Source organism: Anguilla anguilla, chromosome 6 (genome assembly GCF_013347855.1).
Source record: "Anguilla anguilla isolate fAngAng1 chromosome 6, fAngAng1.pri, whole genome shotgun sequence".
Lineage (NCBI taxonomy): Eukaryota > Metazoa > Chordata > Actinopteri > Anguilliformes > Anguillidae > Anguilla > Anguilla anguilla.
This window is the reverse complement of record NC_049206.1, coordinates 5,141,144-5,155,055: the sequence shown is the minus strand read 5'-3', so window position 1 is coordinate 5,155,055 and position 13,912 is coordinate 5,141,144. Positions and strand designations below refer to the sequence as shown.

Sequence of the window (13,912 nt, the reverse complement as noted above, 5' to 3'; positions counted from 1 at the left end):
TGCAAATGGGGCCTTCTATATTGCATTGATAAATTGTGTTTTCAGAATTTTTTTTCTTACTTGTCTTTTCAGTCAGTAAATAAATGAAAGAATTTACAATGTTGAATTCCCATCAGCCTCCTCTCCTCTTACTGCACATATAATCTATGGTCATTTTTATGGTAATTAGAACTGATATAAATGTATACAATTATTACATGGTACTCCTCAATGTAAGAGACAAAAGATAGCATAAGATGCTAGGAGTGCTCCTACAGGGACTTAAATCCAAAGTGAATTTCTCATTCCTCACCTGTGTGTGCAATCAGTGCAAGTGTCATGTAATGTATGACATGTGAAAACACAGGTGAGAAACCAATGACAAAAGCAAGTACGCCCCAAAGCAACTTGTGGTAATAATGTCCAGTCTCATTGTTTTGTTTTAGCTCAGCCTGGCCCCATATCTTCCCATCTGTAAAGGCAAAAAGCAGCAATATTACAGTTTGACAGCCACACTGAGGGTTCATGCCACACTCTTTTATAAGGGTCACGATTTTGTTCCCACAGCACTAATAATTTCATCTGGTTCTGCGAGTCAGCATTAATAGAACCGGGTCACAGTGAGCAGTTTTACCCCATTTGACCAGTTGTTTAAGACTTCTGAACTGGACTTCACAGCTATACGATGCCTCAGTGCTGTTAGAGATGTCCAAACTCTTTCTCAGCTGGCAGGTCCCATCCCCGTTTGGTCTGATCCCAGAGGACAAAAGGCCGTCTTCTTCAGTGATGATGTCATCATCCCGATAAACCTCCACCGTCGTGTTATTGCAGTGAAATCCTGAAACTAGGCAGGTCAGAATAACCTTCCCATGGTTCAGCGATCTCTTAGCGAATACTGCAGCCGTGGGCTGAGCTGAAATGGGGAAAAAGAGAAAAGGGAACTTTTTGCCGCACAAGGTAAAGTCTCTTTCTTGTGTATTTTAGAGTAATTATATTCTATGTAGTACCAGTGTACTTTGATGGGAGTATGTGAACATGTTAGCAGGGCTACATTTGAATGCTCAGGCAGCTTGCATTGAAATGGAAAAAAGGTCACAATTTAAGTAAGATACCATCCTTTCTTTTAAAAAAAGTAAGAAAAAACAAATATTTGGAAGCTTAAATCTAAAATCCATTTAAACTAATTTTCAGGTGTACTCCTGGAGTTTCTTTTGGCTCACTGATTTTTGAAATGTGCAGATGCACTTTTTTTGCCATTTTCTCCCCAATTTAGTTGTTATACCAATTCCTTGTGTGTATCGCAGTCCTGATCGATGCGCTACCCTCTGTCGGTCTGGGGAGGGTGTAGACTAGTACATGCCTCCTCCGATACGTTAGATACGATATGTGGAGTCGCCAGCCGCTTCATTTTCACCTGACAGCGAGGAGTTTCACTAGGAGAGCGTAACGCACTCGGAGGTTCACGCTATCTCCCCCAGATCCCCTCCCTGCTGAACAGGCGCCCCGACCAACCAGTAGGAGTCGCTAATGCAACGATCAGGATTCATACCCTCACCGGCTTCCCACCCGCGAACACTGCCAATTGTGTTCGTAGGAATGTCTGACCAAGCCGGAAGTACCGCTGCCGGGGAATGAACCCCAGATGCATCTTTTTAACACTAACATGTATTTAAAAAGATGCATCTCCACATTTTCCTTTCTGTAAATGTGTGTGTATATATACACACATATATACGTACACATGTATATTACATAAACTTCTGTGAAATGAGCATTGTATTCTCAACAAAAAAAGTCACACGTGTTGTGTCACACATGTGTTGTGATGTTATGATAATACATTCTACTTCACTATACAGCAATGTGTTCCATTTCTGTAAGGGACCACGGTACTAACCTGTCTCCTGGCTCTCCTCTGCTTCAAAAGGCAAACTGTCCAACAGATGAATCGCACAGTCCTCCATGTAGTTCTTAGTTTCCTTCATAATGTCCCGGTCCCTGTTCCACTTCCTTATAATGGAGACAGCAGATCTTGCTGAAGCCTCCCACTGACGCTTGCTGAGGTTGAAGGACAGGAAGTCTTCTCCATTCCATCCGTACTGAGCAAAGGTCCTCGTAAGACTTATACCAGAGTCAGGGTTTCTCTCGATCTCACAGCCAAACCTCCCCTGCAGGACAGCAGCACCTGAAACACATGGATGCACACAATGCTGTTACCATAAGACATTTTACCATGACATACCATGGTACATATCATGGTGTACCATGGCACAGTAAGATTGAATGTATCATAGTACATTATGGTGCATGCTATGGTAGTACTAGTTATGTATCATGGTACAATGGATGTACCATAGTACTCTACAATATGTACTGGTGAAAATGAATGTACCATAATACACTATGGTACACACTATTGTAGTTCCACAGGATGTACCATTGAACATTTATGTACCATAGTGCACTGTAGTACACATATGGTAGTAAAATGGTATGTGCCCTAGTACAATGGATGTACCATGCACAGTGGTACATGTTATGATAGTACCACAGTGCATACCATGGTACAACTATTCTACAATGTCCCATGGTACTGTCAAAATACAATGGTACATGTAGCATAGTTGTACCATGGCACAAGTACCACAGTTCAGCAATCATAGTCCAGTACCACAGTAAAATGTATTATGGGCGGTTACCTCCATGTACTGCATGGTGGTCTCTTGGAACTTTAAACAGAGGTATGGCAGATTTTTTTTTTTAAATAATAATTTACAAAAAGCTAGTATTTGGCGCTCCCTTACCAGACATGTGAAGTCCTGTGTCATTTTGTAAGATGTCAGTTCTGCCTCTGTCCCATTGCGCCATATTACGGAGTTTGACAGACTTCCACAGAGAACGGCCTCTTCCTTCACGCATCCACTTTCTATGCGGCACTCTGTCCATGCCATTGCTACTGTAGGAGTCGACTCCTTCACCATCAAGCCACAGGACACAAGTGAATTCATCAGTATTCACTGCAGTGTAGGTACCCAGAAGGGAGTGACTAACTGAAAGACAGAGACACAGGGAAAGTCAGATGGTCCAAGGTAGCAAATGTGATGTCAAACAGGAAAACACTCACCCCAAATCATACCCTGACCCAGGCCACAATGTTCTGATCCAATCTGACAGCCGCAAAAAAAGGAATGATTTATATTACACTATTACACAATTTTGCACCACTTTGGAAACTTTTTCCAGGTTTAGGCCAGGAAAGCCACCCCCTTGTTAAGAGACAATTATGTACATGAAACCTAGCCTATTTTGATGGGTTCTGCTTTACTCACAATGGGCCTCAAGCACACAACTTTTCTTATATTATTCTGACTTTTGTTCTGAAAAATATTCCTACGAAAATAACAATACGAGATTCAAGACCCGTGCAGACCTTTGTTTTTGAGAACATTGGCTGTTAGTAAATTTTCTGCGCAATCCTGTTCATGTGATTTGCAAAAGGAAACAAATACACATAAGAAAAAAATAATGAATGCCGAAATGTTCTAAGGAAACTTTACACAAAGTTTATCATCAATTTTGACCGTTTACATGTTTCGTGAATGAGGCCCTACACATATAAAAGATCGGTAGGTTGTGTTTTCTACACCTTTCCACACCGTCGCCGACTCAAAGCATCTCTCACTCACAGGCAGTCAGCTCCGCACAAGCTTGCTTCTCTTTGTTTCCGGGACTTCACAAACTGCCTAAGGCTAAATGTGGAAGAACTGCGCTGACAGTGCACAAAGGAGCTACGACCGACAACAACTACAGAAGTGCGAGTAGGCGGAAAACCTACAGACAATAACCTACATATCGGCACCAGCAAAGCACGCAATCAAACCAATACACATTGTGTTTTCACTAAGAACAATACAATGCACGCTGCATTTATTTGAAGATGAAGTAGAAAAAGACCTACGAGAAGTTCCACTTTCGCGTTTCGTTTCGTCAACAGTCAGCGTGAGACTGGGTATTAGCAGTATAACTAGTAGCCTACTCACTGGTCGGGAGCTATTTTTTTACAGTCTCTGGTCGGGAGTCGACACCAGAGACTGTAAAAAATAAGTCGACACCAAAGGGGGTGTGAACAACATGTTTCTATTGGTCAATAATTCGGTCAGGTGCACAGACTATCCAATCCAAAGCACCAATAGCAATCAAGAGACGTAGGCTATAAAAACACTGTTTTTCGCGTACACAGGTCATATATGCATGTCTATGGTCGGTACCAAGTGTAATCGCATAGAACCACTGCATTCATAATGCTGTTTACACATACAAACCTTAAGCTACCAAAAAATGTTATTGGTAAAATAGTCGACATTTTTGTTATTTCAAAAGGCCAACTAGAAAGATGAAAAGCGGCAAACGTACCTGACACCGTGGGCCAAACAATGCTCGACAGTAATAAAATGCTATGAACGCTCAACATTTCACAACACGGCTTCAACCCTATGTCCGCCCTGGTCTTTTTGTTGTTGATCAGCCTACGTGAACTATCTCTTTTGCTCTTCGTTTCATAAACAGGTAGTGAGACGGGGTATTACCAGTATATAAGCACCTGTGGCGGAAAAGGGCGTGTGAACAACATGTTTCTATTGGTCAAAAATTCGGTCAGGTCCACAGTCTATCCAAATTCGGTCAGGCCCACAGTCTATCCAATCTAATGCACCAATAGCGCTCAAGAGACGTAGGCTATAAAAACACTGTTATTCGCGTACACAGGTCATATATGCATGTCTATGGTCGGTACAAAGTGCAAGTGCAGGCTTTGAGAGGCAGAAAATATTTGCAGATGGTTTGTTATATTTCTGTTTGTATCATATTTATTTCAGTGTTTTTATTTTTTGGTAAATTAAAAAAAAAGTGTTACCCTTTGTTTCACAGTTTGTGTGAAGATTGAATCTTTATCATTTTCATATCTGACAAATGTTTGCAATATAAGTACTGTTTTCTAATCAAAGTGTTCAAGATAAACTTGTTTTCCTATGTGACAAATCCAAATCCTTGCACTAGTGCCACTGGTATTGTGTTAGAAATGTATGCTGCCTGAACACTTGAATGTTTAATCTGTACACTTGCCAGCCAGTACACGTTTCCCTGTTCTTCGCGATCAGCTTTAGAATAGTTTTTGCACCCCAGACCCATTGCATCTCAGGTTCTCATACAATTTTCGGTTTTTTATGTGTTTAAATTCCACTAGGCCATTTTTTGATTTCACAGGAAATAAATACATCAGTGGAACATGCTAGTCTCAACGTGGCCAGCAGATGGTGAGCATGTCCTTCTTTCTGAGTAGCAATTCCACAAAACTTCTGTGAGCCGTATAAATCCTGTCGGTGCTCGATCCGTATCTGCACACTTGACCACTGCTGCTGGATCAGACAATCAAGTTGTTGTTTATTGATTGTACGTGGCGACGAACTGAGCAAATGGAGTAAAGGCAACCACTCAGGGTTATCGTGATCAAAACTATTCAGAATACAGAGAAACCTTTTCAAATGCAAATTGCCATCTTACTTGCTCTTCCATCTTTATATGTGCCATTCCACTGGACAAAGATGTGTTATTTTATACTCAATGCCTTGCCACCATGTTGCCTTTAGTACCCATATTATAACTTTGTGCTGCAAGAGTGAATCAATCTCATCTTATTATAAACTAGTGAAAATCATGGGTTACTTGAATAAACATTTAAATAAAATGTGACACCGTATGTCTCCTTTTTCCTAAGCTGCTGGAGTTTAATGAACTTGATTGTTTTGTCCTTCTTGAAAACTATTCTCCGACTAGTAATCTGAATATTCATAATTCCTTCTTAGTGCAATGTAGCTGATTCTGATGTTTTTAAACAAAACAAACAAACAAAAAAACCCCCATTGTATGATGACACTTTTCAAACTAATTTATTGTTAACACAAGAGTGGTTGAGACTATGGAAATGAGCAAGATCAGAAACGGACTGTAAAGCAAATCAAGGGAGCGGTACTCTGTGGGAAAACTGCATGCAGAGAATGTCATTAATGTAAAAAACTGGAGGTGGGACTCCATGGTGTTACTCAGCACAGACCCAGGGCCTTTACAACCACGAACAGTGGTCAACGACTCACGCAAGTGTTCACGAAAAATGAAGATTGGAAATTAAGCATTTTGAGTTCTTCTCCTCCTTCCTCTTCCCCTACTTCCTCTTCTGCTTTTCTTCTTTGTCTTCTTCTTCACAGCTGCTAAGCCAAGTTAAACAGAAATTTGCCCAAATCTTTAGCTGGATGGAAGCTCACAATCTAAAGCTGAACCTGACAAACACACTCAGACATCCCTGCTGTTTTCCCCCCCATGTGACCTCTCTCTTCCTGGGTGACACTACCACGTTGGCTTCTCCTAGCACCAAGAGCCTTGGCCTGCTGCTAGATGGCAAACTTGGCAACACTGCAAACGCCTGCAGAGAGCCTGGCACACAGCTTCTTCCTCTACATCATCAGGAGTCTCCGCCCATTTCTCGCCACCGACTCACCTGAGCTTCTGGGTCAGGTTCTGGTCCTCTCCCACCATTTATGGTTTATAAAAAGAACAAGACATAAATATAAATTATCTCACAAAAGTCAGTGAAAGTGTTCAACATTAATTGGTGTACATACAAAATAATGTAGAGTTAGTGGCAAAATTGATTTCATAAGTAGAACAAGGAACTATAAGATGTAACCAAAGACCTAAAACTCAGTGTGTTACCACGCTTGGTCAACATGGGTCTCAGCATGTAAAAATGCTATTAAAACTCTCTCTTTACAGCTTGAGAATGAATATAAGCACATGACATGATAGCAACATACTTAACCAAACTCTCAAGGATGACCAATGTTGAAGTCTCAGATCAACACAATGACATTTGAACTTACACAAGGGCACCTTATATTCAATCATATTTATTTTAACATACAAAATACTAAATATATAAACATATGACATTCAAAGCTAAACAATCAAATGTTTTTATACATTAAGTCAAACCAAGCACATTTCTACTATATATATATATATTAAAATAATCAGAAATTAAAGACTGACAAAGAGTAAAAAAGCATTTATCAATTTATTATAATCTGGAATTTATTTTGAAGAAATATAGCAGTGTCATCGGCCAGCTGACTAACTGTAATTAGACTTCAGTGAGGGAACAGAGGGCTGCACTGCACTGCCTCGGTTACACTCTTAGGGGAGAACCCTGGGGTATTTTAGTTATGGTACCCTCTCTAAGAGCCACTTTACATTACATTACATTTATTTAGCAGATGCTTTTATCCAAAGCGACGTACAAGAGTGCATAGGATGGTCATTGCAACAGCTACAGAACACAGGTTCGATAAGGTACAATCCTCATTTCGTACAGTTATTTATAGCCAATGACACAGTTCAGTTCACACAGTGAACATTATTCTGACGTAACGCAAGTAAAAATAGGAGGAAGAACATTACATAACAGCCATTTCAGCAGGCGCTCTTATCCAGAGCAACCTGCACAACTATTTACACAATTGTTTACACAGCATTTACATTGCATCATTTATACAGTAGGATTGCTAAATTTGAACAGTCAATTCAAAAGATCAGCTGCATTTGTTGGATGGCTGGTGTTGATTTTCTCCCTTGAATCCTGATGAAGTTGCTGATCTGGGTTCCTCTGGTGCATCAAAAAATTGGTCTGGTCCATTTGTATTTTTTTTTTTTTTTTGCACAGCCTACAATGTAAAGAAAGTGAACATAACCCTTTAGGAATCAGCATGTGGGCATTTATGCTTACCCATCACAAAACAACTAGTTTAGCACCAGCAGTATCTTTGCAAATGGGGCCTTCTATATTGGACTGAGAAATTGTGTTTTCAGAATTTGTTTTCCTTTGTCTTTTCGGTCAGTAAATAAATGAAAGAATTTGCAATGTTGAATTCCCATCAGCCTCCTCTCCTCTTACTGCACATATAATCTATGGTCATTTCTATGGTAATTAGAACTGATATAAATGTATACAATTATTACATGGTACTCCTCAATGTAAGAGACAAGATAAGATGCTAGGAGTGCTCCTTCAGGGACTTAAATCCAAGGTGAATTTCCCATTTCTCACCTGTGTGTGCAATCAGTGCCTCGGTGTCAGTATGACATTTAAAAACACAGGTGATAAACCAATGACAAAAGCAAGTACTCCCATAAGCCACCGGTACTGATGTTCAGTGTCATAGTCTTGTCTTGGTGCAGCCATGTCCCATATCTTTCCATCTGCAAAGGCAAAAAGCAGCAATATTATAGTTTGACAGCCACACTGATGGTTAATGCCACACTCTTTTATAGGGGTCACGATTTTGTTCCCCCAGCACTAATAATTTCATCTGGTTTTGCAAGCCAGAATTAATGAAAATGGGTCACAGTGAGCAGTTTTACCCCATTTGACCAGTTGTTTAAGACTTCTGAACTGGACTTCACAGCTATACGATGCCTCAATGCTGTTAGAGATGTCCAAACTCTTTCTCAGCTGGCAGGTCCCATCCCCGTTTGGTCTGATCCCAGAGGACAAAAGGCCGTCTTCTTCAGTGATGATGTCATCATCCCGATAAACCTCCACCGTCGTGTTACTGCAGTGAAATCCTGAAACTAGGCAGGTCAGAATAACCTTCCCAGGGTTCAGGGATCTCTTAGCGAATACTGCAGCTGTGGGCTCAGCTAAAATGGGGAAAAAAGAGAAAAGGCAAGTTTTTTGTACACAAGGGAAGGCCTCTTGTGTATGTTCAAGTAATGAGGCGTACCAGTGTACTTTGGATGTGAAAATGTGTAAAGGCTGTCAGGTCTGTATTCAGGCATAAATGTTCAGGCAGCTTGCATTGGAATTGGAAGAGGGAAAACACATTTTTCTACTGTGTGTCTGTTCTAAAAATGTTGTTTTCCTGAGTAAATCCTCATGACATATAAGATCACAATTTAAGTAAGGTACCATCCTTTCTTCAATAAATTCTTTGCACCTTTTTTATGTTATAAGATGTGTGAACCCCTTAGCGAAATGTAACATACTGCTATATACTGGAATTATGTGCCTTTTTGTTTTTTAGGAAAATGCATACACGCATACACACATATCGCAATGACAGGAGCAAATCTGAATAGTTCCCAAAATATTGGCATGTTCTGATAACTTGATAATATATTCCATTTTCCCACTATACTGCAGTGTGTTCCATTTCTGTATGGGACCATGGTACTAACCTGTCTCCTGGCTCTCCTCTGCTTCAAAGGACAAACTTCTCTCCAGGTGATATACACAGATGAAATCTATGTAGTTCTTAGTTTCCACGGTGATGTCCTGGTCCCTGTTCCACTTCCTTGTAATGGGGACAGCAGATTCTGCTGAAGCCTCCCACTGAAGCCTGCTGAGGTTGAAGGACAGGAAGTCTTCTCCGTTCCATCCGTACTGAGCAAAGGCCCTCGTAAGTCTTACACCAGAGTCAGGGTTTCTCTCGATCTCACAGCCAAACCTCCCCTGCAGGACAGCAGCACCTGAAACACATGGATGTGCATGATGCTGTGATTATACCTGCATGCACTGCATGGTCTTTACTTGGAATTTTAAACAGAGGTACAGGAGAGAAAAAAACATTTTTAAAAAGCTGAAATATAAAGGCTCTCACCAGACATGTTAAGTCCTGTGTAATTTTTTAAGATGTCAGTTCTGCCTCTGTTCCAGTGCTCCATATTAAGGCGTTTGACAGACTTCCACAGAGAACGGCCTCTTCCTTCACGCATCCAGTTTCTATGCGGCACGCTGTCCGTGCCATTGCTACTGTAGGAGTCGACTGCTTCGCCATCGAGCCACAGGACACAAGTGAACTCATCAGAATTCACTGCAATGTAGGTACCTAGAAGGGAGTGATTAACTGCAAGACAGAGACACGGGGAAAGACAGATGTCACAAAGTACCAAATATGATGTTCAACCCAAAGCATCCCTGATCCAGGACAGAACATTTTGACCCTATCTGGCAACTGCAAAAAATATATATATATTTTTTTTAAAACACAGACTTACATTTTTAAGGTTTTGGTATTACTGATGACATTACATGAAATAGTAAAAACTGCTCCACTTTCCATTTTGGGAAGTAAAAAATCTCTTTTTTTGGCCCAGTAAAAATTTGGGAACCCCCGTGTGCTGGTCAACATAACTGCCTTGGAGAAGTGTTACATCTGAAGAAATCATCCAGTTACTACTGCGCCCCCTAGACACCACACTGACATATTTAGTGATTTCGGGTGTCTAGGTCATGTGACCAAAAAGCTATTGAATTTCCAAAATTTGAAATATTCATATAAAATTGCATGAGATTAAAATGGACCAAGCAAAGGCTGTGCAACCTGTGTCTATTGTTTGTGAACAATTTAAAAGTGGTTTGAAATTTCTAGGTCCTTTTGTCTAGGAGCTATTGAAATTGCAAGAATTTGTAACCTTTATTTGTAATTTGTTTACGGTCCCTAACCACTTGCATTGGCGGAAAGTAGGGAACAGTCGGGGATATAAAACGATACGAGACTGGGTGTCTGAATATCTGTCTGAATGTATGAATATCCAAGGTTGTAAAGACCGTTGCATTGTGTCTCTAAACCCCGGGACAAAGCGGGAAAGGGTCGGCGAGACTGGGTGTCCGAATATCTGTTGAATATCCAACTTGAAACCAACTTCACCTCGGTCCAATACCGAGAAAATCCGGCTGACGACCAACCGTACGAAATGTAACTAGTGTGTTGCAGGGTTCGTACGGTCATGAAAAACCTGGAAAAGTCATTGAAATTTAAAATGCAATTTCCAGGCCCTGGAAAAGTAATGGAAAATAATATTTTTTGAAAAGTTTTGGAAAAGTAATGGAAATATAGCTAAAGTTGCATCAAATACAATTGCTAATTAATCCAAGCATAAAAATAGTATGTATAGTAATAAAACGTAAATTGGCACGGTATTTTGGTGGTGTGAGAAGTTAATTCGGTCTGGCTCAGTCTGTTTACAGGCACGCCCAACAGGCACGCTTCTGCTAATGTAGCAGTTAGTAAACGTAGGCCCTACTGTGCCAACAATATGCCAGGGAAGTGCAGCTTCAATAATATATCAGGGTTCGAAATTAACTTTTTCACTTGGTAGAACTGGTGCTCCCAATTTCAAAAAGTTAGGAGCACCCACGGAAATGTAAGGAGCACCAACAACATATATAATAGATTTTTTATTGATAAAAAACGACAATATAACAGTACGGTTTACAAGTAACAGTTAATCTGTCTCGCCTAAAACGTGCCGACTCTTCAAGGAATTGCGTGCTATGCATTCAAACGACAAAGCGCTTCTCGTCACATTAATACCGCTAATTAAATCAACCGCCAGTAAACTGCATCGGAGAAATTCGCTGTTTCAACCGGGTCGCTACACAAAACACGACGTTAATGTTTCAAAAAAAATGCCGTAATCGTTCGCTTCAACTTTTCAGCTTTCGATAACGCTAATAAACGCATAAACATTTGTCTTCAGGTAACATAGGGGCGACATAGCTCAGGAGGTAAGAGCGGTTGTCTGGCAGTCGGAGGGTTGCCGGTTCGAACCCAGCCCTGGGCGTGTCGAAGTGTCCCTGAGCAAGACACCTAACCCCTAACTGCTCTGGCGAATGAGAGGCATCAATTGTAAAGCGCTTTGGATAAAAGCGCTATATAAATGCAGTCCATTTACCATAAGTAAACGCATTAGCTCTCTGTGTCGCGTGACAGAGGAGTGCTGCAAAAGGGAGTGATTGAAGACTAATATTAACCAATTTAAAATCAGCATTAAAGGTAAGAATGTCAAGCTCACGATTGGTTAGAAGAGTCACCGTCAGCTCACGAGGCACATACTGAGTGTACTAACGAGCGAATGTGCAGAGGATGAGACGTTCGACTGAAAAAAGAAAAAGGGAAAAAAAAAAAAAAGGTTGCACCAGAACAATTATTTGCACTCGCACAAATGCTCCCAACTATATTTCGAAGTCGCACAGATAAAATTTCGGGAGCATATGTGACCAAAATGGTCGCAATTTGGAGCCCTGTTTGAGGCATTGACAAAAATGTTAAACTATTCGAATTAAAATATGAAAGAATGTATCTAAGTGTGTCTGTCTGGTGTTCATTTGTTTTAGAGAGGCACCATATGTTTCAGATGCAGACCTAATTTTACTGAAAATCATTGGTGAAAAAGTGTATGAACCCTGGTGTTGTCAATAGAAATGTAGGCTATTTGAATAAAAAAGTACCTGCGTTTTTTATCGATGTAGTGGAGTAGGAAGTGAAAGCTGCTGATATTGTTTATACTCAGCACAAGTGCAAAGTCACCAATATCCTACTTGTACAGTAACGAAGTACATGTAGGCTACTTAGTTACCACCACCACTGTAGTCTACCCTAACTGACAGCAAAACTAAAATAGATCAGATGAAAACGTCGATTCGTACCTGACATAGTGGATCAAACAATCTCAAAAACGAATTAAATGTAATGAATGCTAATCATTTAACGACTCGCACTTCACAGCACAACTTCAAAACTACAGCCACACGACCCACGGTAGTGTGCGTACGGGGTCACAGTCAACTTTCACACGATCTCGGTTCCTCCCTTTCCTGCACACACTCCGGGAGGAACAGAGAAGGGTATTAACTGTATTCAGGGCCATGCACAGACATTTTGGGGGACAGGGGCTCAATTGAAAAAAAGGGCAACCTCCGCCCCCCATGCATCATCCCCACTATTTTCATCCTGATAATGCCACACGACACCACGTTCATAATCACACACTATGTTCATAATATGGGCCCTGTTTTGGGTCTTCTGAAGCATATTTCCTTAAAGTAATACGTAATTCATTTTTGGACCCAATAAACTTATCCAGACATGTTCATGCTCTACAGATAATATCCCCCACAACACTACAACAGCATCTCACACAGACATCACATACAGTCTTCAATGTTTTCTTCACCCTTTATTCCAGGAACAGGGATAACTAAACACAAAACACTGTCACAAAGCACATGCACTATTATAAACACATTTCCTTAATCTCTCTTTTCTTGGCATTGCACTGCAACCAGCAGATGAGCAAAATTAATTACTTGCATGTTCACCATTAACCGAACCAAAACAGCAGCATAGTATAAAATTTACTGACATGCATAGTGACCTGGAAGCAGTTTTACCTATTTGGCTCACTGTGAATACAACTTATATTAAAAAGTAGACCAATGTTCTTTTTTGTCTTTGTTTACATTTTATAATCTTGTTTTTTTCAAAATGAAAGCAAGTTAATGAAAGTGCACTGTTCTGACCCGGAGCACCAAAAGATTAGGCTAAAATTGAATGGTGACGGAGACGTTACATTGCAAGCCACCTACATATATTATGAGAACGTGATTCAATATCATTTAGCCATTACTTTGTGCAGTCAAAATTAATTTAATAATATTTTAAGGCAAAAAACTACAAGTGTAACTTTAAATAAGATTAGATAAGCTGTGCCACTCTGAAATGCCTGATTTGAGGATTTCATAACTTCCATCTATTTTCATTTGTAAGTTGTCTTGCTTGACAAAGGGGCTGTCATTAATTATCATTAACCATAATTAGATAGACTAGCTTGCTTGTGGGCTAGTAGCCTATAGGATAACTTAACCTAGTCTAAAGTTGGCAAATCCGATATGAACCGGTTTATTCTATTTTGAGCATCGTAAATTTTGTTGTTTCAACTGTGATGCTGTTTTATGACAGTGTAAAAGAGTCCACAGTAGGAAATTCACAGTATTGTTACCTGTTATCTACGGATGTACAGCAGCGTGCGTCCATAACAAGTG

General features: G+C 40.3%; 2 protein-coding genes and 1 long non-coding RNA gene across 5 annotated transcripts in view; 1 reads left to right on the top strand and 2 right to left on the bottom strand.

Annotated features, from left to right (window-relative positions):
- Positions 1-13,912, bottom strand: part of LOC118229597 (BOLA class I histocompatibility antigen, alpha chain BL3-7-like) — a 59,045-nt gene that overhangs the window by 20,330 nt on the left and 24,803 nt on the right. The window contains exons 1-6 of one of the 3 annotated variants that reach the window (XM_035421699.1): positions 4,393-4,566; positions 3,666-3,728; positions 2,784-3,029; positions 1,877-2,164; positions 614-892; positions 293-451 (exon numbers count right to left, since the gene is read on the bottom strand). The exons of 1 other annotated variant lie outside the window; for it this stretch is intronic. In XM_035421699.1, coding sequence (XP_035277590.1) covers positions 293-451; positions 614-892; positions 1,877-2,164; positions 2,784-2,925 — 868 coding nt within the window. In that variant the 5' untranslated portion in view covers positions 2,926-3,029; positions 3,666-3,728; positions 4,393-4,566. Of the gene's footprint in view, positions 1-292; positions 452-613; positions 893-1,876; positions 2,165-2,783; positions 3,030-3,665; positions 3,729-4,392; positions 4,567-13,912 lie in introns of those variants that run through there. One more of the 3 variants, XM_035421698.1, reaches the window with a different exon arrangement.
- Positions 1-13,912, top strand: part of LOC118229610 — a 71,823-nt gene that overhangs the window by 46,374 nt on the left and 11,537 nt on the right. The gene's annotated exons all lie outside the window — the stretch shown is intronic.
- LOC118229583 (major histocompatibility complex class I-related gene protein-like) overlaps positions 1-13,912 on the bottom strand; it is an 81,023-nt gene that overhangs the window by 66,215 nt on the left and 896 nt on the right. Inside the window, exon 2 of the mRNA XM_035421661.1 lies at positions 9,687-9,932. Coding sequence (XP_035277552.1) covers positions 9,687-9,932 — 246 coding nt within the window. The remainder of the gene's footprint in view (positions 1-9,686; positions 9,933-13,912) is intronic.